The 25,874-nt window shown below is 38.4% G+C and overlaps 1 protein-coding gene and 1 long non-coding RNA gene across 4 annotated transcripts; one reads left to right on the forward strand and one right to left on the reverse strand.

Annotated features, from left to right (window-relative positions):
* Positions 1 to 2,659: 2,659 nt before the first annotated feature.
* On the reverse strand, positions 2,660 to 25,874 carry LOC122662612 (AP-4 complex subunit mu-like). 3 transcript variants are annotated; one of them, XM_043858292.1, is made up of 15 exons: positions 25,712 to 25,874; positions 22,847 to 22,941; positions 22,332 to 22,535; positions 14,556 to 14,672; positions 14,308 to 14,436; positions 12,824 to 12,950; positions 8,617 to 8,720; positions 8,402 to 8,506; positions 8,208 to 8,302; positions 6,303 to 6,390; positions 6,129 to 6,189; positions 5,919 to 5,992; positions 2,865 to 2,979; positions 2,826 to 2,830; positions 2,660 to 2,771 (listed from the first exon to the last, which is right to left on the reverse strand). In XM_043858292.1, the coding sequence occupies exons 1-13, from the start codon at positions 25,767 to 25,769 to the stop codon at positions 2,881 to 2,883; spliced, it is 1,356 nt and encodes a 451-aa protein (XP_043714227.1). In that variant the 5' UTR covers positions 25,770 to 25,874; the 3' UTR covers positions 2,660 to 2,771; positions 2,826 to 2,830; positions 2,865 to 2,880. The 3 variants fall into 3 exon arrangements, with proteins under 3 accessions (XP_043714227.1, XP_043714228.1, XP_043714229.1); XM_043858293.1 differs by lacking the exon at positions 22,847 to 22,941 and having other exon boundaries at positions 25,712 to 25,855; XM_043858294.1 differs by lacking the exon at positions 25,712 to 25,874 and having other exon boundaries at positions 22,843 to 22,941.
* LOC122662613 lies at positions 6,099 to 6,381 on the forward strand. The gene is made up of 2 exons (XR_006333062.1): positions 6,099 to 6,244; positions 6,276 to 6,381. It is a non-coding gene; the product is annotated as an uncharacterized LOC122662613 (long non-coding RNA).

The following is a 25,874-nucleotide window of genomic DNA, read 5'->3' on the forward strand; positions in this document are numbered from 1 at the left end:
CCAGTCTTGCAATCGCCTCGTGGTTCCTCCTAACGATTTTCCCTTTTCCAGATTACTCAAAATCCATCTTGCAAATCGTTACCAGCCACTGCAAATCATATGCGCAAGTTAGTGTTGGGCGGTGTTTTAGGATGCAAATCGTTCCTAGATTTACTTAACAGCTTCTCCAAACCCAATTCTCTTTCTGCTGATTTTTGTTTTTTTTTTTTGTGGAGATTTCCTAATGAATCCGGTTCTAAATTCTGGATATACAGGGACAGCCCGTGTTCAGTATGTTAGAAAATCTTGGATTTCTCATGAAACTCCAATCGAATCGCATACAAAACCTTAGAACACGATGTAACAAAATAAAGAGAAGAGAATCGATGTGTACCTTTCACCGCGTATGTTTACGAAGAACTATAATAATAACTAAAAAAACGATTACGAATCCTCGAATAATCTTGGATAACCGCGATGGGGATCTTCTACAGTCTCCTAGACTCCCGTCCGGCCTCTCTTTCTTGTGGAGAAAAGAAAAAAGAAAAAATAGCAACTATAGGGACCCTCATCATTAGTATTTATAATACTCTCCAAACCCTAACTCACTTCTACAATGGACAAAGCCAGTCTGATTCATCTCAATAAAATAAGTAGTAAGCCACGTCAGTATTTCTTGATTCCCATCAATGATCGACTCGATAATTAATTAAGCCCACACATCACCGTTGAAAAACATCTACCAAAGTACTCCAGCATCCATCACACAGACACAGTTTCTCTTTAAGGGGGCATTGGGAGGTATTTTTTGTTGAATTTAACGCTCGATGCGGGTTTGCAGAGAGGCGTGCCCATTATCCCACATGTGTTCGTCTTGAAGCAGAAACCTTGTATCAAGCACTCCTCTGCACATTCGCAGCAACCCAACAAAATGGCGGCAAAGGAAAACTACAAAAAAGAAAACATTTGATTTAATATAATAAACTTCAACAAAGAAATCGGTTTCCTCCAAGCCTCGAGCATCCACTAGTAATACGTCCTATGTGCCATTATCATCTCTCTCTCTCTCTCTCTCTCTATCTCTGAGACGGTGGTGGATAGAAAAGAAAAGAGGAACGAAGAAAAACTGGAAATAATTTCAGATTTTACAACTCCACTAGTAAAAATGGGAAACGGATTTTTTATGTTTTCAAGGTGTTTTCCAATGGTTGCAAGAGAAGTGACCACTGGCAGGGGGTGATGCTCATAGGATGATTTGCAAGGGGTGCAGCGGCGGTATTTTTTAGTGAGCTAGACGGTCAGGAGGAGGAAGGGTTTAGGTGGGGTCTCGGGTTGCAGAGAGGGTTTGCAGTTGCGGAGGAGGTGGGGTGGTGAGGTGTGCAGGGTTTGGGAAGAGGGAGCCGGATGGGGAGAGGTGGTAATGGCGATAGCGGCGGCAATGGTGGTGGGGATGGTTGAAGGAATTAATGATAAAATGGCAAAAATAATACATGATTGAGGGAAAATCACTGTTTTGGTTAGTTTTGTAAATCCAAACTCCGAACTATGTATTTTTGTTAACTAAAACAATAGGTGGATAGTTTTGTAAGAGTAAAGCCAATTATGTCTAATCCTGTAATTTTCCCAACCTTTTAATACCTTGTCTTAGAATTTCCTATTTGGAGTGCTGAGAAAATTTGATTTCAGTGACAGATTTCTTGGTTGCATCAATGGTTGCATCAATTGTTCTTATCCACCCGTATTAGTTCTCTTGAATGGTGGGCTAATGGGTTTCTTTGGTGTTGAGAGAGGCCTCAGACAAGTGATCCCTTATCTCCCATCCTTTTCATCTTGGCCAAGGAAGTGTGTTACAGAGGTCTAAAGAAATTGATGGCGGTTAATAAAACCTTGCCCCTGCAAGGTCCGAGGGGTTTACATACCCCAAGACACCTATTATTTGTTGATGATATTTTTATTTTTGTCAATTCCTCTTTCTAGTATGCTCCTAATTTGAAAGAGTTTCCCTGTAGGATTAGATGGTCATGTTCTTTTTCAAGATTTCCTTCCTCAGATTGTGTAATAGAAAAAAACCATTCAAATGGAGAGAAGTTGCAACACACGTCTAACCTAAGATTGCACTTTTAGATGAACAAAAAACCAGTATGGTCTTCTTCCCTCTCATTTGGCCTCTCGGTCACCTGAGGATTTACCGAATTGGGAAAACTTGAGCGTCTGCGTTATACTTCTTCCTGGGTTTACTGTAATAAAAGAACTTGAATCTATAACTTTACCTTTGTTTGCACATATGTTTCATACTATTGAAATTTTTTGATTTATCATAACCTTTCCATAAGGGGAACTTCCCACTGAGGGCAAAGATTTATACCAGAGCAGAAGCTTGAACCCTACAGTTCCAAGGTAAAGAATTCACTTATCCAAGGTGGGATCAAGACTGCCCTAGGGTCTAGTCGATGGTTTAGAAGTTGTTTATATGTTAATAATAATGTTCTCTAGCCCACAAAAGAATGAAATTTACTAGCTAGGTCCCATTTCCTTCCTGAATCTGGCTTGTGAAATATCCAGGTTAAAATGGTAACTAAATCATATCTTCCTCTTCTAGTTGTATTAGAGATTCTTAACAATGAAATAAATAACAAAAAACAAAATATACAGGGGAGGAATATTAATTCAAGGCACATCATGATGACATGGAACTAATGTTCTGGACGTTTATCCTGTTGGTAAATAATGTTACCTGATTAAACATTGAGACTAAAACAACAATAACTGAAAATGTTTTTAACTGATTGGGTGGTGATAAAATGCTGAGACTTGTGAAAGGCCTGGAGGATTTCTTTTCTGTTCTGCTTCCCTTTTTTTTTTTCTTTTTGTGGGGGGAGACAGAGGATGGGGTGTTGGCTTTCATATGCGAGCAACATAGGAATTTGCCTGTGTGACATATCTTACCCATCGATAGGGATTGTAGGTCTTGGATTTCTTAGCTATCTGCAAGTATCTTACCTGCATGAAGGAAAAGAAGAATGAACTGAGAACCTTGATAGGCATGGTGACACAAAAGTTGCAGAAATCTTTACGTAACATTATCAGACATACTTGAAATTAGCACTTCACTTACTGTTAGTTGGCACTGAAACTGATTTCAATAACAAATCAAAAAGGAAACAAAAAATCCTTGTCCTGTTAAATGGTGAGCCACATGTACTAACTCTAAACATGGGGAAGGGTACGAGTTTTGGGAACTCAAGCCATACAGCGTTAGCATGGGGAAAATCAATGAAACAGATGAAGATATAGACTGCAATATCATAGTTTAACAGAATCAGAAACAGAAGCGACAGAACACCAGATATGATTTTCAAGACCACCATAGTTTCAAGAGACGGATGTGAGGGCAGGAATAGCAAGTAAAACAGACTTGGTGAGAAATAAATATCTGGAAAATTTTGATAGCTAAAGGGATCCACTATAACTATCACAACTATGCAAATCTGATAGCTAAACCCTAAAGGGATTCAAGAGAACTATCTCAACTATGCAAACTTAATAGCTAGAGGGCTCCAAGAGAACTATCTCAACCAAGGAACCTCTCATAGCTAGAGGTGTCCAGGAGAACTATCTCAAGTCTCAACCATGTATATAGGTTACTCCTGAATATAGGGGTTCAGGACCCAGCCCTCTGTATGTGCCTTTCTGTGCCAAAGGACAGTATGAGTTCCATACAAATACAAGGTCCCAAATCTGGACAATCAAAATGTTAGAACCTTAGTTTCAATTTTGTTTCACTTTGTAAAATTTCATCTCGGTCGCCTACTCAGTATGTTTGCTTGGGGGGGTGGGATATCATTACATTTTAGAAGAATGAAATTTTGTGTATTTTTTGCTGAAATTTGAATTTTGGTCAAATGGAAACTCACCCAGATTTTTCTAATCGGCTGCAGTTTTTTCAGCCTAGGTAGCTATCCTAGCCCCTTGTTCTATACACAAGTACTCAAAAGTTAGACTGAAATTCCTAAACGAAATGACCAATATATTTGCACATTTCATTTCGATCAGGGGACTAAAATGTCAATGAAACGAAATCTATATCCAAGGTTGAGTACTGTAGGGATAGGTTGATGAAAACCTATCCTACAGGAAGGATCGATATATTGACAAAATAGCAGGTCTAAAAGTTCCAGCAACAATGATCTCTAGTTGAATGATGAACAAATCAGTAGTATTTTCCAGTTTATAGATCTTCTAACCAGCAGTAGTAATGAAGCTTCAATTGTATCTTAGATGAAGACTAACTCAGCACAATATCATAGAAAGTAAGAACAAAACAGAAAAATAGAGAAGGGATAGAAGGAGGGGGTTGGGGACAGATGGCTATCTCAGCCTCGGGCCTCTCACCCACAGCTATCTCAGCTGTTGAAACAAAGATCTCTCTCAGATCTCAAGCAAGCAACTGCAATTTTCATTAATTTCAACTGTTGAACATTACAACTGATGGACCCTTTATATAGATTGGCCAGGCTTCTCAACAATAGAAAGTTGAAATTTAGAAGGTTAAGAAAATAGAAACTTACAACCTAAAAGGAAAGAACACAAAATTAGCAAGTACTCAAAATAGGAAACTACTTGTCCAACAAGGACTTACTAAAACAAAGACTCACTAAAACTAACTTGCTTGCTTGCTGAACAAATAACATAGGATATAGAAACAAATCAGTATTCTAGAAGCTTTCCCACACAAGGCAGTACGGCTGTGATACTGTTCACGTGAACAGTGTTTTGGTCTTCAACTTGGGTCTTCTAGAAAGGCTGGACTGGACCAGCCTAAACCGGGCTCGGTTGGGCCAGCTGCTGGTCCTTTTTTCTCCTGCTATATTGTAGTCCAATGAAGGAATCTACATCATTGAGCATTGAGTAATTTTTCTATATATTTCTTCAAGGTCCTTGAACTTAATTTTCATGTCCTAGATGTTCCTGATTTGCTTGGCTATCTTGGAACAAGTATGTGGGTTTATGTCCTCAATAGATTGTGTTTTACTCCTTTTCTTTCTCTTTCCTCTAGAAATTGGATCTTCCTTCTACTTGCTTGCTTCTGTCCACCCACCCATTTGTTTTAAATAAGTTTCAATGTGGCTAGAAGACGTGTAAGATCAGTTTTGAGAGGTCTATCATCATGTGCCACACTAAAAGGATCCAAACCCGCTGTTGGATGGGCCCCAGACATAAGGGGTTTTGCTTTTAGTGGGGCATTACTAAACCTAAAACATTGACTATACGAATAATCAGCCTGATATGGTGATACTAATTATGTAGATTGATCCAATATTTCTTTGAATGTTTGAAAGAACAAATAGGTAAATCCATCATCCAAACACTTAAAAATGACTGTACAAATCAATTGTTAGTTAAGATTAGAGATGAATGCTTCTCCCTTTATTTTTTTCATTTTATGTAGTAACCAGATCTTTCAGATGGGATTTTTTAAGCATTACGTAATAACCCCCTACAGAAGAGAGGCATGTGAGTTCTTAAGACTGCAGAGTCCAGAACCATCCATGGGTCCTTGGAAGTTGGAACTGAAACACTGGATGTTTTGTTGACATGATACCAACTTCATCACATACCTAGCTGGCTTTCCACGCTATTGTACATTTTTTTATAGGTACACCATTTGTCTCTAATACATTTACTATGCCCCTTCCCCCAAGAAAAAACACAAAAAAGAAGAAATCCTTGATGTCCCGCACACACAACATTTCCTGTGGTACTGTGCCACCTTTGTCAAGTAATAAAGCTTAGGTAAACATTCTGAATAAAAAATAGTCCTTCCCCCTCAGCAATCTTGTCATTCTTAAGTGGCGATGCATATTCAAAGGCAAAGGACCAAGTCACCATAGGTACAGAAAATGCTGATTCAAAATGGAAAAGTCTAGGGAACAGCTTACCTGAAGCCTGGAGGCATTGTACATTGGTATTGTAAAAGTCATGCTTACTGGTCCAGCTTCCTTCATGAGATTTGCTGTACTCGAATTTGACAGAATACCAGACTAAGTTATCAACTATGAAACACACACAACTAAAAAAGTTAACATCATTAAAAACCTGAGGGCTTTACAAAGATTAGCTGAACCAAGACAAATAATGATAAGTCATACCATGTGGTTCTTGCGAAAATGTTAGCTTTGCACGTAAGGTATGTTCTGATCCACCAACAATCTGGTGCACATTGAATCTATACTATTAGCATTTAATGGTTGATACGCTCACTAGAGTCGAAATACTAAATGAAGGAAAATCATCAGCATTCATAAGAGAATAAAAAATCATGCCTTTTTTAAGCCCCATTCAATTCTCTTATTTGCTTCCCTGAAGTCGGTTGTGTTTCCAACTGCACCAGGTTCCAACTCATAACTGACCCTGCAAAAAGGTATTTGATGCAAGAATCATTAATGAAACTCAAGGCATAATTCCAGTAACCCTGTATCTCCATATTCGATTATATCTATTAAAACCCAAACAATACCAGCAAGGATTTAAGGATTGGCATTTGAGGTAGATTGTTCCCAATAATCCAGATCAGGCAGTCCACAGAAATGATCGACCATCCATTGAGAAAAAACTTAATAAAACTATTCAGTCGGTTGATCCACCAGGTATACCAGATTGGTCCCATCCGATGTTGACACTGATTGGACGAAACTGACTTATCCAACACTAATGTTTAGAACTATTGATTTTATTTTCAAGCTTCCTCACATCATAAAGATATAACTAGACACTCCATTCCATCCATAAATCCGGCATGAGGTGCATTTTTTCACTCTTTTAATTCACAACCAAACAGCTATAACCCCATTCTAGATATATAATTTAACATCATATTCTACAAATCCTGCATGAGGTGCCATGGATTTAGCTAAGTCTTAATTGCTTCTTGATATTTGCCACCCAAGTCAATCATGATTCACACATTCTTGGGCCTAATAAATATTCTAATAACTTCTTTTGTTCTTCTCATTGGCACCAAAGTCGCGGCAAGCATTCATCTGGGAATTTACAGCTATAACAATATAGTTACAGGTGTCAATGGGAATAGTCTGCATCCAACTAGGGGACCTGATCAATAATTGAGCAGGTCCAGATCCATTATATACCTGACAAATTTATTTATACATAAAAAAGTTTGGAAATTTAATGGAGAAGTACGTGTATGTTGTTGATTCCAGCACAACAGTCATGGCGACAAGGCAAGCAAAAGCGGTCACAGGGCGCCTTGATGCCTTGGCACTTAGGCAGGCGCCTAGACAACTAAAGCATGCTGCCTAAAGAGGAAGGGGGGTTTATGTATGGAATACTATGCTTTAGGGCGAGGACCTTTCTGTAAAATTAAAAAGTTGTACCCTCCAAGTAATAATAGATATATCACGTATAAAATAATAAAATGAGATATTTTAAAGCCAAACTCAGAAACAAGGAGACAGTACCGTCTTCTTCCCCATCCTTTCCTTGACTCCAGATGACCAAGTGAACATAAAAATCGATCCAACATAGCAAGCAAAGAAATGTAGGTACCTTCATCCTCCTCCTCCTTACACTGCTGCTGCTGCTGCAGCTATTGCGCTGGCTGAGATGGAGGCAGCAGCAGTGCTGCTGCTTCTTTCTTATTTTTATTCCTTATTTTCCCCATGTCATTATTTCCCCTGTTTTCCTCTCGTTTCTCCTCATTTCCTCCCTCCTCCTTCCATTTCCCATACTTTGGACCTAGGCACCCTAAACAAGAAAGGCGAACAGTCATCTAGGCCTTCTGAAAATGCTTTGTCAACTAGGAGACTCCTTGACAACATAGGAATTAGGATTCCAGTACTATTTCGTTCGTTTTTCGATTGAAAATTGAGTATGGATGCTTTTCTCCCATACATAATAATCTCAGTTGACTACCTGATTTGTGGCCCAGATCAAGAACCATCTATGCCATCCAGACCCAAATGCGACAAGATTCAAAGCCCACAGCATATAACAGGGCCAGATTGGTCCAAGCAAGATGGCTTGGTACTTCTTCAATAAAAATTACTCAAATAAAAAGAGAACCATCAATTTGTGAGGTACATTCTTATGTAGCAATCAGTCTCAGATTCTAGAGTATGCAACAACATTTTCTTATTCAATATTGGAAACCATTGAAGTCATGATCACACAGATATAAACAAAACTACAAAGCAAGAAAGCAAGGATACCTATTAGTATATGTTGGCACTGGAATCTGTATCGAAATTGTGTTTGCAGTGATGTTAGAGGAGAAATCAGCACGTATTTTAAGTATCACTTCAGCCTTAGAAAGAGAAGATACAACATTAGACTTCATCAAAATCAGAAGGCACTGTCATTCAAAGTTTCAAACTAACAAGGAAAATCAAAAAATTATGTTCACCCTAAATGGCCCTGCTTCTTCAATCAAAGCATTAATACGAAAAGGAGGCTTGAACTCCTGGGTCATACGATAGTTCATCACAGGAAATTCCCCATCTGGGGGTACCTGGGAAAGAAAAAAGTGGAATGACATACTGATGTGATCAAATGGGAAAATGAAAGCATATCTTCGGTTAAAATTAATCCTTTATGATAACAGTATCATAACTGACTCACCAGAGTCAAAGTCCGATCAATGTCAAAACTATCAAGATGCACGGACTCATGGAAGTTACAATCATCTAGTATCACCATCCCTCCTCCGGAAGAACTACTATAGTCTGTTGCAAAAGGCACACCAATGACATATTGTAAAGCAGTACATTAATTTGAAAATGAATAACAATTTGAAAAAAAAAAAAAAGAATCAGATAAACAAGCAACAGACATGCCTACGACAATAGAACAAGTTAGATATGAACCTCGAAAAGAAAACCAGCAGAATATGCACTTATTTCAATAAACCTCTGATTCCATGCAGACAAAATTAAATACAAAGTTCTAGACACGCTAAGATCTGCAAAAACTGGCAAGGTGCCCTCCCTCAAGTGTGTGGAGCAAGTTCATAGCCACAGCATGTTTGAACCATGTCAAAACTGTCCCACTCCACAAGATGTCTCTCTATTTTGACACAAATGACTATGTTTTCCTCTCTTCCTCACATGACAATAAAGGTACATAAAATCCCTCTCTCACTCTATTGACACAAATCCAATTGTCCCCCCTTTACACACCCTCTATATTAACCAGTTAACGAATCAAAACTATTGACGCAATTATAACTAGTTTCCCTTCTCCCCGTGGGTTGCACAAACAAAACCAAAACTATGACTTATCATCTTATTCCAACTAAATGGGGCCAGCTAGACAAATCCTATCTTACCATTGAACTCTTTTTACATTCAACACTTCTCTAACCCAAAGCCATCCATGTTTTTCTTACACTTCTACGGTTCTACCCAGCATAGTTGTCAAGGCATCACCTAGGCGTACAGGCACCTTGGACGCCTTGGTCGCTTACTCGCCTTGTTGGTGTCGCCTTGCGTTTAGGCCCCCTCCAACATCTTGGGTCAACTAGACACTTCGACAACTATGCTACCCAGTTTATTCTCGGTCCCCCTTGTTCTACTAGCTCCTCTAACCTGCACCATATCCCTCCTCCTTACCAGGCATTTAGTGGCCTCCATTGTACATGTGAGCAACACATACAATGGTAACACGGGAAAAACTCATTTACACATCCCGAGTTGAGATGTCTCTCAACATGGCCCACCCTCACTGCACCACATGGACAGGTGTTGTGGCTCCTCTAATTGTTGGGTAGAGAGAAAATGTCTGGATTAGCCAAGTGTAGAATTTTAGACACAGAATTCAATCAAGTATCCTCATGTATGGTCATGCATGCCAACAGTCCTGGAGCACTACTGTGCACACTCCTTGGTCTAGAATTTCTCAAAGCTCTATTTTGTAGTAACTCCGTTTGGGTTGAAATTTGACATGTGAGCAGCGGGCAGTGGGGTCTACCTGTCTACAAAATTTGAGCTCGATCTGTTCTGTCACATTGTCACAGACAAATTTTTCGCGACGCTCAATTGCCCATGCAGCACCTCAAATAATGCTTGACCAAGGCAAGCCTAACACCATTCAAGTCATCTTATTATTCACTCAAACTGATTTCATAATAATCGACGGGACATGGCTTGTGCAGAAGCCATAATGCTACCTGAGGCTTGCTCGACCTAGCCCTCAATATCAATTCACTGCTCCCCCAAAATTCCCTCTTCGTCACAGCCTATCGCTAATGACACTCCAACTAAAGGCTATAACCAAGCCGACTATCATGCTTATGCCAAATGTGTTGTAACAGCCCAACTCGAATGGCTGTGGAACCACACCGCTCCACACAAAGGATACTGAAGGTTTGCCAGATCTATGGCACACTCGCCCACGTCGGCCATCATTGTTGCACAGTGTGTGCTAGTAACTAACACCAACACGGACATGTCTTAGGAACACTGTACCTAAGCAATGCCCAACACAGACACACCTGCACACATGAGATGAAATATCCCACATACTCGAGCCTTTGTGCCACTGACGCATAGTTGGTGCTTGTAGTATCCCCAGACCAGAACCTCTACCTCCCTAGCAGTGGGCCATGCTATCGCCTTCCGCTAGACATAGTCCCCATCAGTAACCACCAATAGGAGAAACACTCATCGTCCACTTCGGCCTTGAGTGCCCGTCCATGGCATCCCCCCGTGGAATACTTGAGCTACCAATGCATGTGCAGCCAAGCCAACCCCGCACATTATGCCTTACTGTGGCAAGACACAATTTCATGGTATGATGCATTGGCATTGAGGATGAGGCACACCACCTTTCAAGGTAGCTCTTAAGCAATTGCCTCTTGTCCAAAAGTAGAGAACAATCCCTTGAAAAGTTATATTGTCATGTTTTTTATCATCACGACTCTTTGGTTTCCCAAATTGCCCATTCTCTTCTCCCATAATGCCAACATGATGTCACGGTGCTACGACATGCCTCGTGCCAAGAATAAAGGCCATCATCGAGCACAATCCGCACCTACACGTGCCTCCTCAAGTGTAACGGTCGTGCCAACATTTTGTCCATGACAACGTAGCGTATTGGAGAAGGCTTTCAACATAGGCCATTCTAAAAGAATTGACCAAAGTAACATGTATCTATAACTATGCCACTTATGTCACACACTTTGAACATTAAGCAATAAAACAACGAAAAAATTGATTTCCTTTAATAAATTATGTACATACTCACATATATTCACAAATATGCCATCTAACAACAACAAACAACAAACTCAGCCTTATCCCAACTTAATGGGGTCGGCTGCATGGATCCAAACAAAACAAAGTAGGGGAAACTGAGGTCTAAACACAAGAATGGGAATGAAGAGATGGGGAAAAGGGATGAGAGAGATGAGAAATGAAAAATGGAAAAAGAAAAATGAAAGATGAAAGAAGAAAGTAAGAGGAAAGAGGCACAGCCCAGCAAGTCAGGAGAATCTCAGCTAAATGGGGGGAGGTCTACTACATGGGTCATTTCCCTCCAATAAGCTCTATCCGATGTCATATTTGGTACAAGACCTAGACTATGCATGTCCTTCCTCACAACTTCTCCTATAGTCAATTTAGGCCTACCCCTAGCTCTTTTAGCTCCTTCGATCGGGATCATATCACTCCTCCTTACTAAGGCATCCCTAGGCCTCCGTTGAACATGACCATACCACCTCAAACGACGCTCTCGGAGCTTGTCATTGATTGGGGCAACTCCCAAGTCAGCTCTAATACGTTCATTCCTTACTTTATCCTTCCTAATTTTTCCGCACATCCATCTTAACTTCCTCATCTCAGCTACACATAGCTTCTCAATATGACACTTCTTAACTGCCCAACATTCTGCCCCATACATCATAGCCAGTCATACAACAGTCTTATAGAACTTTCCTTTAAGCTTTAAAGGAATACACTAGTCACACAACACTCTAGACGCACCTCTCCACTTCATCCATCCCACTTTAATTCTCTGTGAAACATCAACCTCTATGTCACCTTCTTTATTTATGATTGATCCCAGATATCTAAAATAGTCACTTTGCGGTATCTCTCTTTCCTCAATTCGCACCATGTCAGTACCCATCATAGTATGACTAAAATTACACATCATATACTCCGTCTTTGTATTACTAATCTTAAAGCTTCTTATTTCCAAGGTTGATCTCCATAGCTCCAACTTGGCGTTAATCTCTGCTTTTGTCTCATCCACCAAAACGATATCATCGGAGAAGAGCATACACCATGGGACCTTGTCTTAAATGCTCTTGGTTAGGTCATCCATGATAAGCGCAAATAGAGAAGGGCTTAAGGCTGATCCCTGATGTAACCCAATCGTAATTGGGAATTCCTTGCCCTGACCTCCGACGAATCTCACACTAGTTACAATCCCCTCATACATATCTTTAATTACATCCACATATTTACTCGACACCCCTCTCTTCATTTGAACATGCTAGATTAAATTTCTAGGGACTCTCGGTCATAGGCTTTTCCTGGTCAACAAATGTGCCATCCAACATGCATAGAAAACATATGCACTTGCACTCATATATGCTCCTAAGTTTTGGAGCTTTTGCAATTTTCTCCCAAAGCTCATATTCGCTCCACAGAAAAGTCAGGTGATCAGAGGAAAAAAAAAATAATCAATCCAGCAAAACCACCTAAGTTTTAAATGCAAAGATTAATTGTGCAACTTAAAGCATTCAAGGAAGCACATCATTTCTCTTGAAAGTCACAATTAGCATATCAAAGGGAATCATAACATGGAATGCTGTGTTGGAAGGTACCATAGATAGACCTCCCATCTCTCCCTATGCTCAGGTCCTCGTTAAGAGCTAAACGGATTTCTGGGTTGCCTGTAAGATAACTCTTCATTTGGATGGTGCCATCAATTTCAGAAGTGAGTATGTAACCCTGCTCAAACAATATTTCATTACATCAAATATGGCTCAAAGGGAAGGAATGAGGTCAGGATGAATAGGAAGGAAGTCATGTGTATAGAAACATGAAGCTGCATGCACTATTAAAATCACTCTTGATAAAGTTCTAACAGAAAAAATAAGCTTAAAAAAAAAAAACCAATATTGAGAGATGCAGACCCATAAAAAAACTACTTTGCTACAAAGCTCCAACGCTTGAAAAATTAGTAAAAATATTTATGTAAAACACCATAAGAAATTTAGAATATATTGTCAACTATCAATTTTGTACAGACATCACAAAGAATGCATCTCAACTCACTACCATGTAACATAAATTAAAAAAAAAAAAAAAAAAAAAAAAAGAAAAAGAAATTTAATGTAATTAACTGGTTAATTGAAAAGTTGAGTCACTAATTATACAGGTATACTCCTGAAAGTCGAATCCCAGAGTTCGAAAGTTTTGCAATGAATTAGGAGAACAGCAGCAAATGCTTTGAAGATTAAAGAGGGAAACAGGAGATGTAGCAAAAGAATCAACAAAAGAACCAGGGGGGAAGAGTGAAGCATCATAATGGAGAAAATTAGCAACAGATTTGCAGAAACTCCATAGTAAAATAATAGGATTTAAAATGAGTATTATTCAAAATGAAACAAATAAGATGATATCAGAATCATAGTTGTCAAGGCATCGCCTAAGCGCCGTTTTGGTGTCCAGGCTCTTTCTTGGGTCCAAGGAGACAAAACGCATTGTTGACACTTCACGAGTTTACGTTGATTGATGTTTATTATTATTATTTCTATGAATATGCTTTGTTTATTATACGTTGGTTTTCTCATATTAGAACATTACTAACATAATGATATCATACTGCATAATATGGCTTCTATGTTGCTATATTACATACGGTCATATACTACACGCCTAGGTGTGTGCCTTGTCGCCTAAGCACCCCTCCAACACCTTAGGCCTCGTAGTCGCTTTGACAACTATGATCATAATAAATAGCAATTTGGTTCTTGTGCTGTATATGGATCTTAGATTTTTGTTCTTCTATGCATGACTCTCCATCTTCAGTTTAGCAGACACAATATTTGTATGCCAAGAATTGAGAAACATGTGTATTCTGATAATGGATCACCAATGCAGCAAGAAATTGTATGTCATATTTGTAAAATAAAAATAGAAGTCGCAGATGATTATTAAAAGGCACATATAGTAATTTAATAAAATGAAAAGGGAGTATTGGAACTAGAAGAAGGGGAAAAAAAAAAGGCAAACATTTTTTCTTTCTTTGACAATTAACAATAGAAAAGCACAGAAGAAATTGAATAAAGTGCAAATTACTCACACTAGAGCTGAATGTGACACTTATTTTCTCTATTAAGTCAACAAATATTTCCTCCCTCTTCCTACCCCCAGGCTCATTTGCTACAACAGATTTTGTGACAGCTGTCCCTGGCATTCTTTTGGTGCCTTGCTGCAGAAATGAAATTTATGAGGAGTCAATTACATCTGCAGCCCAATAGCCCATGATATTAAAAATTAGAGGTCAGCTAAGTAAAATCTATTGAGGAATGTGATTAACCAACCAAATACCATGAACATGGCAGCAGGACCAAGGGGAGGCAAACGTGCAGCATCAACAACAATTGGTTCATTGAATATATAGGACTTCAGCACTTCAGTGGATGTTGTTTGTACATAACCAAAGTCCTGCCACAAACAAAAGACGGTAAGTAACATATATAGAACACCTGAAATCCACGGAAACACTAACTTCTGCAGAATCAGTTTATCATCCAATGATCAGAAAAACAAAAAGATTATCAATCTTCAACATTAAAAATAAATGCTAACCTACATAAATATAAAGATAAATATGTTCCATACTTTATAACGAAATACATATATGATATTCAAAATATTTCTAACCCTCAAGAAAAAATTTCATGGATGCTTCCATCATTTACGTAAATGGAAATACGCTAATACTCATCATTTTGGTAAACTTATCCACCGCAAATACAAAAAGGATGTTATAGTCCACAATAAGGAGAAAATAAAATGGCTGCAAAACTCAATCCAAAATAACAAAAAGATTCAGTTAATATCAAAAGGCCTCCCAGTTATACAAGGAGCTCTCCTTCTAGATTACACAACCATCAATCCCTTCTAAAGTATCCATTCACATCATTAATTTCTATTTCAATTCATAAGATATTATTCGAAACAGAAACTTGACTTCATATCAGTGTCTAAATTCAGACATTCTTCTAATATTCATCAGTGGATATAAACTAGGTATTTATGAGACATAAATACCAAATACTTCCTTGACATACCAACACATAAACAAAATAGCATGACCAAATTGACAAAAATACCCAAGAACTGTATGAGGGAGACTGAAATGAGATGGGCCCCAGATTTTGTTGGTCCAAAGAGGAGGGACACATTGACAGGTCCTAAGTATCTTAAAATCAACCCAATGACTTGAAATATTAACAGGGAAGTAAAGGTCAAAATAAGATCTTATCAAGTTTTTATTGGTCTTCGAAGCAAATTGCAAACCTGACAAACTCAATGACGTGGTCTAAGGACCCCAAAACTAATCCAATTGCCTGACATATCAACAGTGAAGTAAATGTCAAACAAGATTTGTATTGGTCTACGAAGAGATTGTAAATCTGCAAACACAATGATGGGGTCAACTGGTCTCATGAAATGACCAAAATACCCAAGCAAGTGGACATAGCTGCATCATGGGTTATTACTAATGCAACAAAAGAAAGTCATAACTAGAATGTAAGTTCATTTTGATGCATTACTTTTTGTGCTGTGTTTTTTCAAGGACTTATAGAGCATAAACGTTATTATTATGCTTCGAATGAACCTGTGTTCTAGAGATGGATAACTGCAACTTCACAGGTATTAATCATCTTAACTTTGTAATGATTCCTTGGTGTGTTTTCGCGATTGTCCGTTGTTCCAGCATTTCCTGAGTGGGGACTTAGTTCATAATAAAAATAATGATCAATACCTTGACTTCATCCCACCATGCTGAAGCATGACCTGAAGCTCAAAACAGCAAGCCATGCATGGTGATCTTCTAGCATATCATTAAAACCAAGGAATTCCTAAGCACTAAGACTGAAGATTTTTCACCTTGATGCACAAGGATATAATTCCTCATCTTGCCTATCAAGTTGTTGCATGTTGCAGTTTATTTTTTTGCCACATGAATCACTTTGTTGTCATGTCTTCTCCTAGGCATTTTTGCCACCATAAATAAGGACTTACTGTAAAAGGAGGACCTCAGCGCAACGGTAAGGTTGCTCCATTGCGACCTCAGGTTCAAGTTGGGAAACAGCCTCTCCGCGAAGTGGGGTAAGGCTGCGTACGTTATGACCCTCCCCAGATTCCACAGAGGCGGGAGCCTCGTGCACTGGGTACACCCTTTTTAAATAAGGACTTACAGTAAAGGGGCTCCTGAGACTGAGAGCCAAACTCTAGCTCCAATACTAACCATAGTTACAAATTTCGCCAAAATATATAAGTTTTGACAGAAACAAAACAAAGGCAGAGGAGCAATAGGAGAGATTTATTTCGACGAAACGATATAGAGCCATTATATAAAAGGCTTGATTTCCAACACATTTCAATAAATTCTGTCAAAATTTCATCATTTTACCTCTTTCGCCAACAAGCTCCAGAAACATTTGGAAATCCCTTTTTTTGCCAAAATGCTTCATTTAACTACTAGATCAAGGCTTGGTGGTCAACTTTGGAGCATCCAGGGTAAAAATATATTGGTTGGTGTTCAGTTTTTATATGTTGGATATCATAGGGCAATCTACATCTTCACGGAGTTGGTTTTAATTTTCTGCATGAAAATTTTCAAATCACTTGAAGAAACTTATTTTTGAAAGAAAAAAAAAAAATCAATATATATTGGTTGGGGCTCAATTTTATATTTGTTGGACACTGTTGGCCGATCTACAACTTCATGGAGTCGGCTTGAATTTTTGGGCATTTTTTATTTTTTGGTTTTAAATATCCAAAAATAAAATAAAAAATAAGAAACAATATTCTTTTTTGGGTTGCAAATTTGTGAAATTATTGTTGTGTTTTCAACTGAAAGTCATTATTAATTTGTTAACCCATAATTAGTGTTAAGTAAGTAATTATTTTTTAAAAATAATAAAAATAGCTTTATTTGGAGAAAAATATGACTTGGGGGAAATTAAGAAATGACCTTCCTGTTGTTTTAGAAGTGTTAATTGATGCATGCTTGGATGTTTATGGTAAAAAAGTTAATAATGTCTGCATTCTTGATCTTTGTTTATATAAGTTATGGTTGCATATTTGTTCTGTATTGATTCCACGGTGTAAGACGTTTGCATTATATTGAGGAAGGGGCATGCAGGGGGGGATATAGCATGAAGGAATGGTGTTCCCATTAGTCATGATAAGCAGAAGACACAATGTAATTATTGTGAGAAGCAGATGTCAGGTGGTGGGGTCACAAGACTGAAGTGACAGCTGGCTGTTGGGTACAAGGATGTGGCTAAATGCCTTAGGGTCCTTGGTGAGGTGCAAAAGTACATAACTGCCCTTATAAAGGCAATATAAAGAGGTTGGAGAAGAAAATGAGGGATCAGTTCGTGAGGCAATGCTAGAGAAACAGCTAGCTACACAGGAGGAATATGATATTGATGAACCTATAACTGTTAATGTGGAGACAGCAGCAGAAGAGAGAAACGTATTGGGTGCTCAAGAAATTAGCAAATATACACACTAGCAAGAGAAAGAGAGAGCCACAGAGCTCAGGGGAGAAGCTGGTTCCTTCTAGACCAATTGCAGCAGAGGCTAGTGATAGTGCTTAAGCCTTTGCACAGGGCAAGGTTGGGGAGAGGAAGAAGCAGAAGCAAACGGAAGTATACAAGGACCCAGGTAGACGAGGACGTCATTGACATCACTAACCAGGATCCTACAATCTTCAGGTAGTTGGATGCCAAACAGAGGAATTGAAGAACATGTACTCTGACTAGAGAGGTAAAGTGGATGACAACATGTCAAAGTGGTTCTTTTACCACAGTATCCCAACCAATGTCACTCAAGGAACATACTACCAGAACATGCTAGCACTATAAGGAGAGCTGGCCCAGGTGTGAAGGGGCCCACTGCATATGTTGATGAATGTTTATTTGCTGAAGCAGAGAGATGAGCTCTTTGAATACATAGAAGAAGCTGTCGTGGGTGGACTAAGGAGTGACTCTGATCATAGTTCAAGATCTCGGCGAGATCTCGCTTTTATCTCAGTTTCGTAGCATCTTGAGTCAAGATGACAAGCAATACAGAATTAATACCATATCTTGCTCGAGATCTCGAGCTATTTCTCGTTTCGGCTCGACTCAGTCGAACCAGACCTTATTAAAAGCTCATAATACACCATAACTCGACAAGATCTGGACTCACTCTCGCCTGTCTCTCACTTGTCTCACCTCTGTGAAGGGGAAACTCGATCTTTGGGTCATTTTTTTCATTTCTTTTGGCAAATCACACCTCCAACACCTTATCAAAGCTTGATTCATTGAAGATTGAAGCTGCTAATCTCCTCCAAGTTGCATCTCAAGAACCTAAGGTAACTATTCATCTCAAAAACTATATTTTTCATAGAAACATGATCTAAACTAGATTGTGTGGAATAGCCTAGGGTAGACCTCGTGCATGCCGTAGACTACCAACTTAGGGTCCGTATTCAAAGTACCATTTTGTGTTTGAATTTGTAAAAACTAATGGTTCCACTGTGTTTAGAAGGCCTAAAATACGGGGAATGTCAAGTTTCAACCCCTATCTTGGCCATATGGCCACCGAAACCTACCATCGAGTTCAGAAAAAAAAAAAATACATGATCTCACCAAGATCCCGGACCTTCCCGGTTTCGTAGCCTGGCGAAACCGAGACCTAAAACCTTGACTGTGATGTATAATAGTTTGATTGGACCCGGCGACCCGCTAAACAATCCATCATCAACTTCATGGTCGATTGTCATGGTAAGACCTTGTTTCTAAAGTCAATGGATGCAAAGTACATATACAAGGTTCTAAAGGAGGTTATAGAGAAGCTTGGTGTAAAGAATGTGTTTCAAGGGATGACCAACAATGGCAACTTCAAGAAGGTGAGAGAAAAATTGATGACCAATTACCGCTTGTTTTGGACTCCATGTGCAGTCGACTACATCAACCTCATGTTGAAGGACATCGGAAATAGTACCATGGTACGAAGTGTGATTGAGATGGAAATACAAGTGACCACATTTGTATTCAACCATGCAAACGCCTTACAATTATTGAGAAGCAAGTGTGGGGGATTTGGTGAGACCTAGCTTGACTCAATTCGTCACCAACTATAAATATCTTCAAAACGAAGATGGTTGGGCTTAGGTCGATGTTTGCATCAAAGGAGTGGTTTAGTTGGAGGATTCGGTTCTCCACAAGGTGGCGCAGCTCAATCCACCATATCCAGTGAGCTATTCTGGCACAATCTGAATGTCATTATGACACTGGTGAAGGTGGTGCGCATGATTGACTCAAAAAAGAAGCCTACTTTGCCACATTTATAAGATGATTGGAAATTGATGAAGGAGCATGTGTTGGCAACGGCACCACGTGGTAGCAAGCAGTACCTCAACATCATACAAGACAGGTGGTAAAGGCAACTCATGCATCCACTGCACAAGGCTGGTGAGTGTTTTTGTTTATCTACCTATAGCCAATTACTTTATATTTAGATTCTAAGTAATTATTGATCAATTATTTCTACCATTACCATCCTATTATCTCAATTCCAAGTACCAATACAAACACAGACTTGAGATGAATCAAGACCTCATTAATGCAGTGATGGAACCAAACCCATCTGTACAAGGAAGTTAAAAGAAAAAGGTGAGACCTGTACTTAGATAAGTACTTAGAAATGAATCTAATTATAATTTAGTAGTGATACAAACATTAGAAATCATTATATGAGTATAGATAAAATCTTCAAAGATGCCACTAATAATTTTGGCCACGCAGCTGCAAGTTTTGGTTGGGAAACTACTGCTCTTGATTGGTCCATCACCTTAATTTCTTTGTTCAATATAGTATATACCAAGTACCAGCAGTTAACAAGAATATTCTGAATGATCTAATGCAGTTGAATGGTGGTATCTATATGGGAGAGAGGCACCTAACTTGAGGAAGATATCATAGACGGTGATATCACAGATATGTTCTGCATCAGAATTTGAGCGTAACTGAAACACATTTTCCCTTGTCAACTCCAAAAGGTAGAACCAATTGGGTCGTGAATGGATTCAGAAGTTGATCTATGTGCACTAAAATATGAGCCTAAAGATGGAGCACATGCATATGGGCATGGACAATTACAAAAACCCAATCGAGCTCACCAACATCTTCCAGAAGGATTCAGTAGAGAAAGATCCCACTACAAGTGGGTGAAGGAGCAAGGTGCCCCTGTATTTGATGAGCCTGAGGGTAGGCCCAACTTTGAGACTGCATAGTATATGGGTGCTGATGTCCACGCGTTTATGTCACGTGAGGGTTAGGTTCACACACATTCACGACCGCCTTTGATATGGTGATCCACCTGCAGATGGGTGTGATATCTAGGAGGAAGACGAACATAGTGAGCAGACTGATGAGCCCATCCAATTCAAAGGGGAGACTCAGTTAACCATGCCACAAAATATGCCAACCACGGTGATATGGGCAGTATAGTGGTGATTCTTCATTCCCCACTTGAGTCTGAGGATCAGTCACTAAGTGGATCATATTTTATGGAGAGAATCTTCTCAAACCCAATCCCGCAACTATATATCCCTGTTACACCAAACAGTTACAGTGAGTCGACATATACACCTATAAGGTTGTTGTAATGGACTTTGAGAGATTCTTAAGGCAAAGAATGACATGGCCATCATATGTAATAGAGTCCATACATTGGGTTCCGTGACTTCCGTTGGTCATAGGGGCAGCCTAGTGATTTCAACCCTCCCCGTAATAGTATGTGGAATTGAAGTAGGCCTACGGTTGTAAACTTAGAATCAAACAACGGGAAATTTGTACTTATTGAATGTGTTTGATGACAGTTCTCGACAATGTATTGTGGATTTATGTATGAATGTCACATTAAATGGTTTTACACTTGGATAATTGTCGAATACTTCATAATTTTACAATTATTCATTCATAATGCTTATTTAAATTGTTTTTATTAAGTGTTCTAGGCCTAAAATATGTGTAGAATAGGTTATAAAAGGAAATGGATACAGTAGATTACGCTATACACTAGAAACTCCGAAGCCAAACTACCACTTTGCGGTTTTTTTCCCCCCAATCTAATGATTCAAACAAGTGGAATCATGCTCAAATAGGCACTCTCTGAAGTTTCAAGGAAAAATTCCACTATATGGACCTCGAAACGGACCAATTTCCACCCCACTTTGATGAAACATTTTGGTTTCGGCAAAGGGTGAAATGGAGGCGAAATCCAAAATTTTGAACCTTGATACTAACTAAAGAAGATGAGAAGAACAAGCAGAAAAGAACATAAAGCTAAGAGGAAGAAGATAAGAAACTAGGAGTTAAGCTCGACTGCAAATAATTCAAAGAGACGACTGAACAAAAACTTTATTTGCATCAAACCAACCTGCTCCCCTCTTGGGTTATATTAATACAATGAGCTCGTCCAGACTACATCATCCGTTAATCCTCACTATCATTCGCATTTACACCAATACATCAATTGTGAAATAAGATGATCGACTTCACATGGGAACTCTAACTTCCACACACTTATTATAACATGGTTACATGGATATAAATTAGGCACTGTCAAAAATTTCACTTTTTCCAAAAAATCTACTCCATGCTCTATGAATTACAAATTCCTAGAAATAACAACTAGTAAAAATTCTAAATGAAAAAATATTAAACAGAGGACCACACAGTCCAAGATATTTCAAACATTAAACAAACATGGGCTTTCTGTTCAAGATGCATATCACCTCATGAGCTACTACATGTTTCAACTTTCAACAAAAAGCACTACCATAGGTATAGGAAATATAAATGAATTGAACAAGAACAGACAACTGTTTCAGTATTGTGGCAGAAATGCCTGAGGCCATACTAAAGAAACTAATAGTCTAATACTACCACATAGCTGACTAGTCAAGAAGATTCGATAACAGAAAACATATTTATCTCGTTTAATGACTTCAAAACAATACACAGATGCAGAAACTTACACTTGCCATGCCTCTAAAATGTTCATCCTAAAAAGACAAGAAGAGGTAATACGTACAATGACTTCATCAAGCAACTCATAAACAAGAACAAAGTTCTTTCTTAATGAATCTTCATTGAGAACCCCAAGGTAATCTTTAATGACACGTGCAATTCGTTGTAACAGCTCCAAAACAATAGAAGGTGACATATTAACTCTTGTAGTTGCAACGAATAGCAATCCAGCAACCTTCACATGAAAGTAGTTCACCCCGTCCAAGTTCTGTCCATATCGGGGTGGGGAGGATACAAAAAAAATTGCCAATATGTTTTAGAGGAAGAATTGAGAGTAACGGGAGTAATCAGAAGATTATATTGAGCAGTAGGATAAATTTAAAAAAAAATTGAAAGCTAAAGAAACTAACCAGGTAAGACGAGAATTAGTGGAAATTTGGAAACTAAAAGAGTTTTAGGAATGCTTGTAGGGACTAATGGGCTTGCATGTTAGCCATTACTGCACCCTATGTTCCTTTCTTATAATTACTTGGGTACAGAATAAACTTTTAACCAATTTAGAAAAAAAAAAATACCTACAAAAACAGGAGGCGCCTCCTCTTCTTCATCTTCCTTCCAAAATTTTACTTTGCGAAAAAATATCTCTGCACTTCCCTTTGGAACATCACCGCGATCTGTATTCATGTAAAAAAAGTAATGTGAAGTTTATATGTTACAGGTTATCTGAGTAGTGACACCAAACCTGTATAAAATTCTAAATAAAGTGATGCCTATTAGCTAAAGAACCCAAAAAAAAAAAGCATAATTCCAAGATCTAAAAAATAATAATAATATAACTCCACATTATTGAAGAGGAAAAGAAAACCTGACTCCATTTAAAGGACAACAAAGAACTGAGAGAACTCCTGTGTAGATGTTGATATTTTTTCTTGTGTTGTCTTTTTCCATTTTACAGATCAGAAATGAGTTGTGGATGAGACAAATTCAAGCATACTCTCTCTTAACTAATAAAAATAGAAATTTACTAAATTTTCTAATGGGAATTAAATGCTCCCCAAGAATTTCATTAGAGTGAATCCTTAAACTAGTTGAGTTTTCTACTTTCAATGGAGAGATGGTTCTAACATGGAAAGCGTGACTTTCTCTATTTCACCATTTATTGATGAGATAAAACATCAAACTCAATCTCTCCTAATAATAAAAATAGAAATTCACTAATTTTTCTTATGGGATTTAAAAGGCTCTCTGAGAATTTTGTCAGATCAGGTGAGTCCTAAAACTAAAGAAATTCTCTAATTTTTTTATGTAGAGTTGGTTTTCAACAAGAAAGCATGACTTTCTCAATCTCAAAAATGTCAGTATGGAAGTTTTGGAGAACAGGAATATAATTTATTGAGATTTTAAATGTTTGCAATTGTGAAATAGTTTTCAGCATTTTCATCAAACTCAACTACAAGAAACAGCCTCATGATATCACTAAGAATTAATTAAAGACAAGTTGCAGGGTGGGGGGGAACTATTAAAAGAAATGGACAAATTTCAATAATTAGGATAGAACTGTCCAAATCAGAATGACATTTCATTACAATTTGGGTAATCAACAATATTTCTTTGCCTAAAATAAGGCTGCAAGAAATTGACAAACTTGAAATTTTGAAAACATTTTAAATAAGTTTCTAAAACCAACCTACAAGCCTTTTTTTAGGATGATGACACCAATGGGCACTAGGCCCCAAACAAACAAGGAGAAAAACAATAGGAACAAAAACATCTACCCAAGGACTGCTAGAGAATGAAAAGTCAAAACTGGATCGTCCTAAAAAAAGAGCAATAACGATCTCACACTGCGATCTTCCAAGGTTTAATATATTTATTTATTCACCCCCCCCCCAACAAAAAAAAGAGAACCAACATACAAGCTACAATGTTCATTAAACAGTTGCCATGACCTTTAGCCATGGCACTAGCTTACAGAAGGGTATCATGACAACTAGGGAGCCTTTTGGAAGAAAAAAAAAAATAGAAGGAATTTGGATGCAGACAGGAATTAAGTTTGGAGTGACTAATGGTGTAAACGGTGCAGCCTTTGATGCTTGAATTTCCTAGTTGGTTCAATGCTTCAACATTGGAGTAGACAAAGCAGCCAGTGTAGCAGATTCCATTATGGATCAACGATCATCAAGATCTAGGCCTTCCACTCCTAGAGGGAATCTTTTATCACTGGAAAATTTACCCAATTTTATAATTTTTGGAGATTCTGGAAAGACCCAGAACTGCTATAATAAGTACAAAGATAGATGATCATGGGAGTGGGAAAGGTCTGAATTCTTTATACGGGAGTCTCAGTTTGCTGCTCTTCTGGGCCAGAAGGAATCAAGATTCACATATAGCTCAGTGTGAGTGCAGGGCAACCCCTGCAAGATCCAGTTCTTCTTGCAGACAGCAGCATTGTGAAGAAATTTACTATCAACAATTTAATATCTAAAGCCTCAAACATTTTGTTGGAAAAGTATTTTCCAGAAAATTGATTTCTAGTTGTAAATATTATTCTACATTTCTTTTCCATTCCAGCCATATGATAGGCAGTTGGGCTGTGACCTCACCCCCACCCCACCCCCTAAATGAAGGGCCATTGGATCATTGACCATGATACCACAATTTCTTTTTCTTTGTTCTTATTTTAAAAAAAAAACTTGAAGTCGTTTTCCTAATTTTTGTATTGCATTTCATATATTCCTACACAATTTTCTTTCCCCGTTAAGACAATTCCTCTAAATGTTGTCCATAATCGAGCCGAAAGGGTCATTGTCAACCAAGCGTATTCATTTTTTATTTTAGTGTGGATTAGTTTAGACATCTCCTACCCCACTGCCCTTCTCTTTTGCAGTTTGAATTTATTTCCTTACAGAATCTCAGGTTGATCAACCCAAAGAATTTATTGAGATCGATGTAGTACGGTAAAGGTCAATGCTTTAGCATTAGGGGCAGATAGTTATGGTAATTAACTCCAGACCAGTGAACTGGAGTATAATGAGGTTATAATAGTTCATCTGCATGTTTTTTCCAACGTATAATAAGCTGCCAATAATAGTTCGGAGAGAAGTTTACATGCCAATGTAATTCTCCACTGAACATCTCAGCTTTTTGTGATGTTCAATATCGAAGCTGCAGTAACCAATGTGAATTAAGAGTATAATTAGAATCTGTGACTGTGAGGTGAATTTCTTAAATTTCCAATTATGAAATCCGATAGAAACAGAAGAAGAAGAGAGATCTCTCTGTAACCATAGTTAACAAGGACCATTTCCCAAAGAGAAAGTTCGCAAATTCGAATTTGAGTGCGAAAAGAGGGAGTTTAAACTCCAAAATCCCCTTCAAATGGATCACCAGCTCGAATGAGATTTAGAGCAAATCACTCAGATAGGAAACAGAGAAAGGACTTACAGTCACGGAAAACTATGTTGTCGCCCCTTCGCGACAGAACAAAGAACTGCGAGATCATGCCGACCTCTCTGTGTGCCGGAAAATGGAGAAACTCAAATCCAGATCCCCCGTCTGATCGTCTCGGTTATGTCGTCCTGGTGGTCAGACGCTGGATGATAAAAGA

Source organism: Telopea speciosissima, chromosome 5, assembly GCF_018873765.1.
Source record: "Telopea speciosissima isolate NSW1024214 ecotype Mountain lineage chromosome 5, Tspe_v1, whole genome shotgun sequence".
In the NCBI taxonomy this organism is placed as follows: domain Eukaryota; kingdom Viridiplantae; phylum Streptophyta; class Magnoliopsida; order Proteales; family Proteaceae; genus Telopea; species Telopea speciosissima.

What these genes read in the sequence shown, in the direction of transcription:
- LOC122662612 (XM_043858292.1), bottom strand. Translation starts at nt 25,769, where the DNA reads ATGATCTCGCAGTTCTTTGTTCTGTCGCGAAGGGGCGACAACATAGTT. An exon ending in AGGAGGCGCCTCCTGTTTTT is followed by an intron (nt 22,536 to 22,846) that starts GTAGGTATTTTT and finishes CGATATGGACAG; the next exon opens with AACTTGGACGGGGTGAACTA. An exon ending in GTGCCAACATATACTAATAG is followed by an intron (nt 6,391 to 8,207) that starts GTATCCTTGCTT and finishes ACCTTTTTGCAG; the next exon opens with GGTCAGTTATGAGTTGGAAC.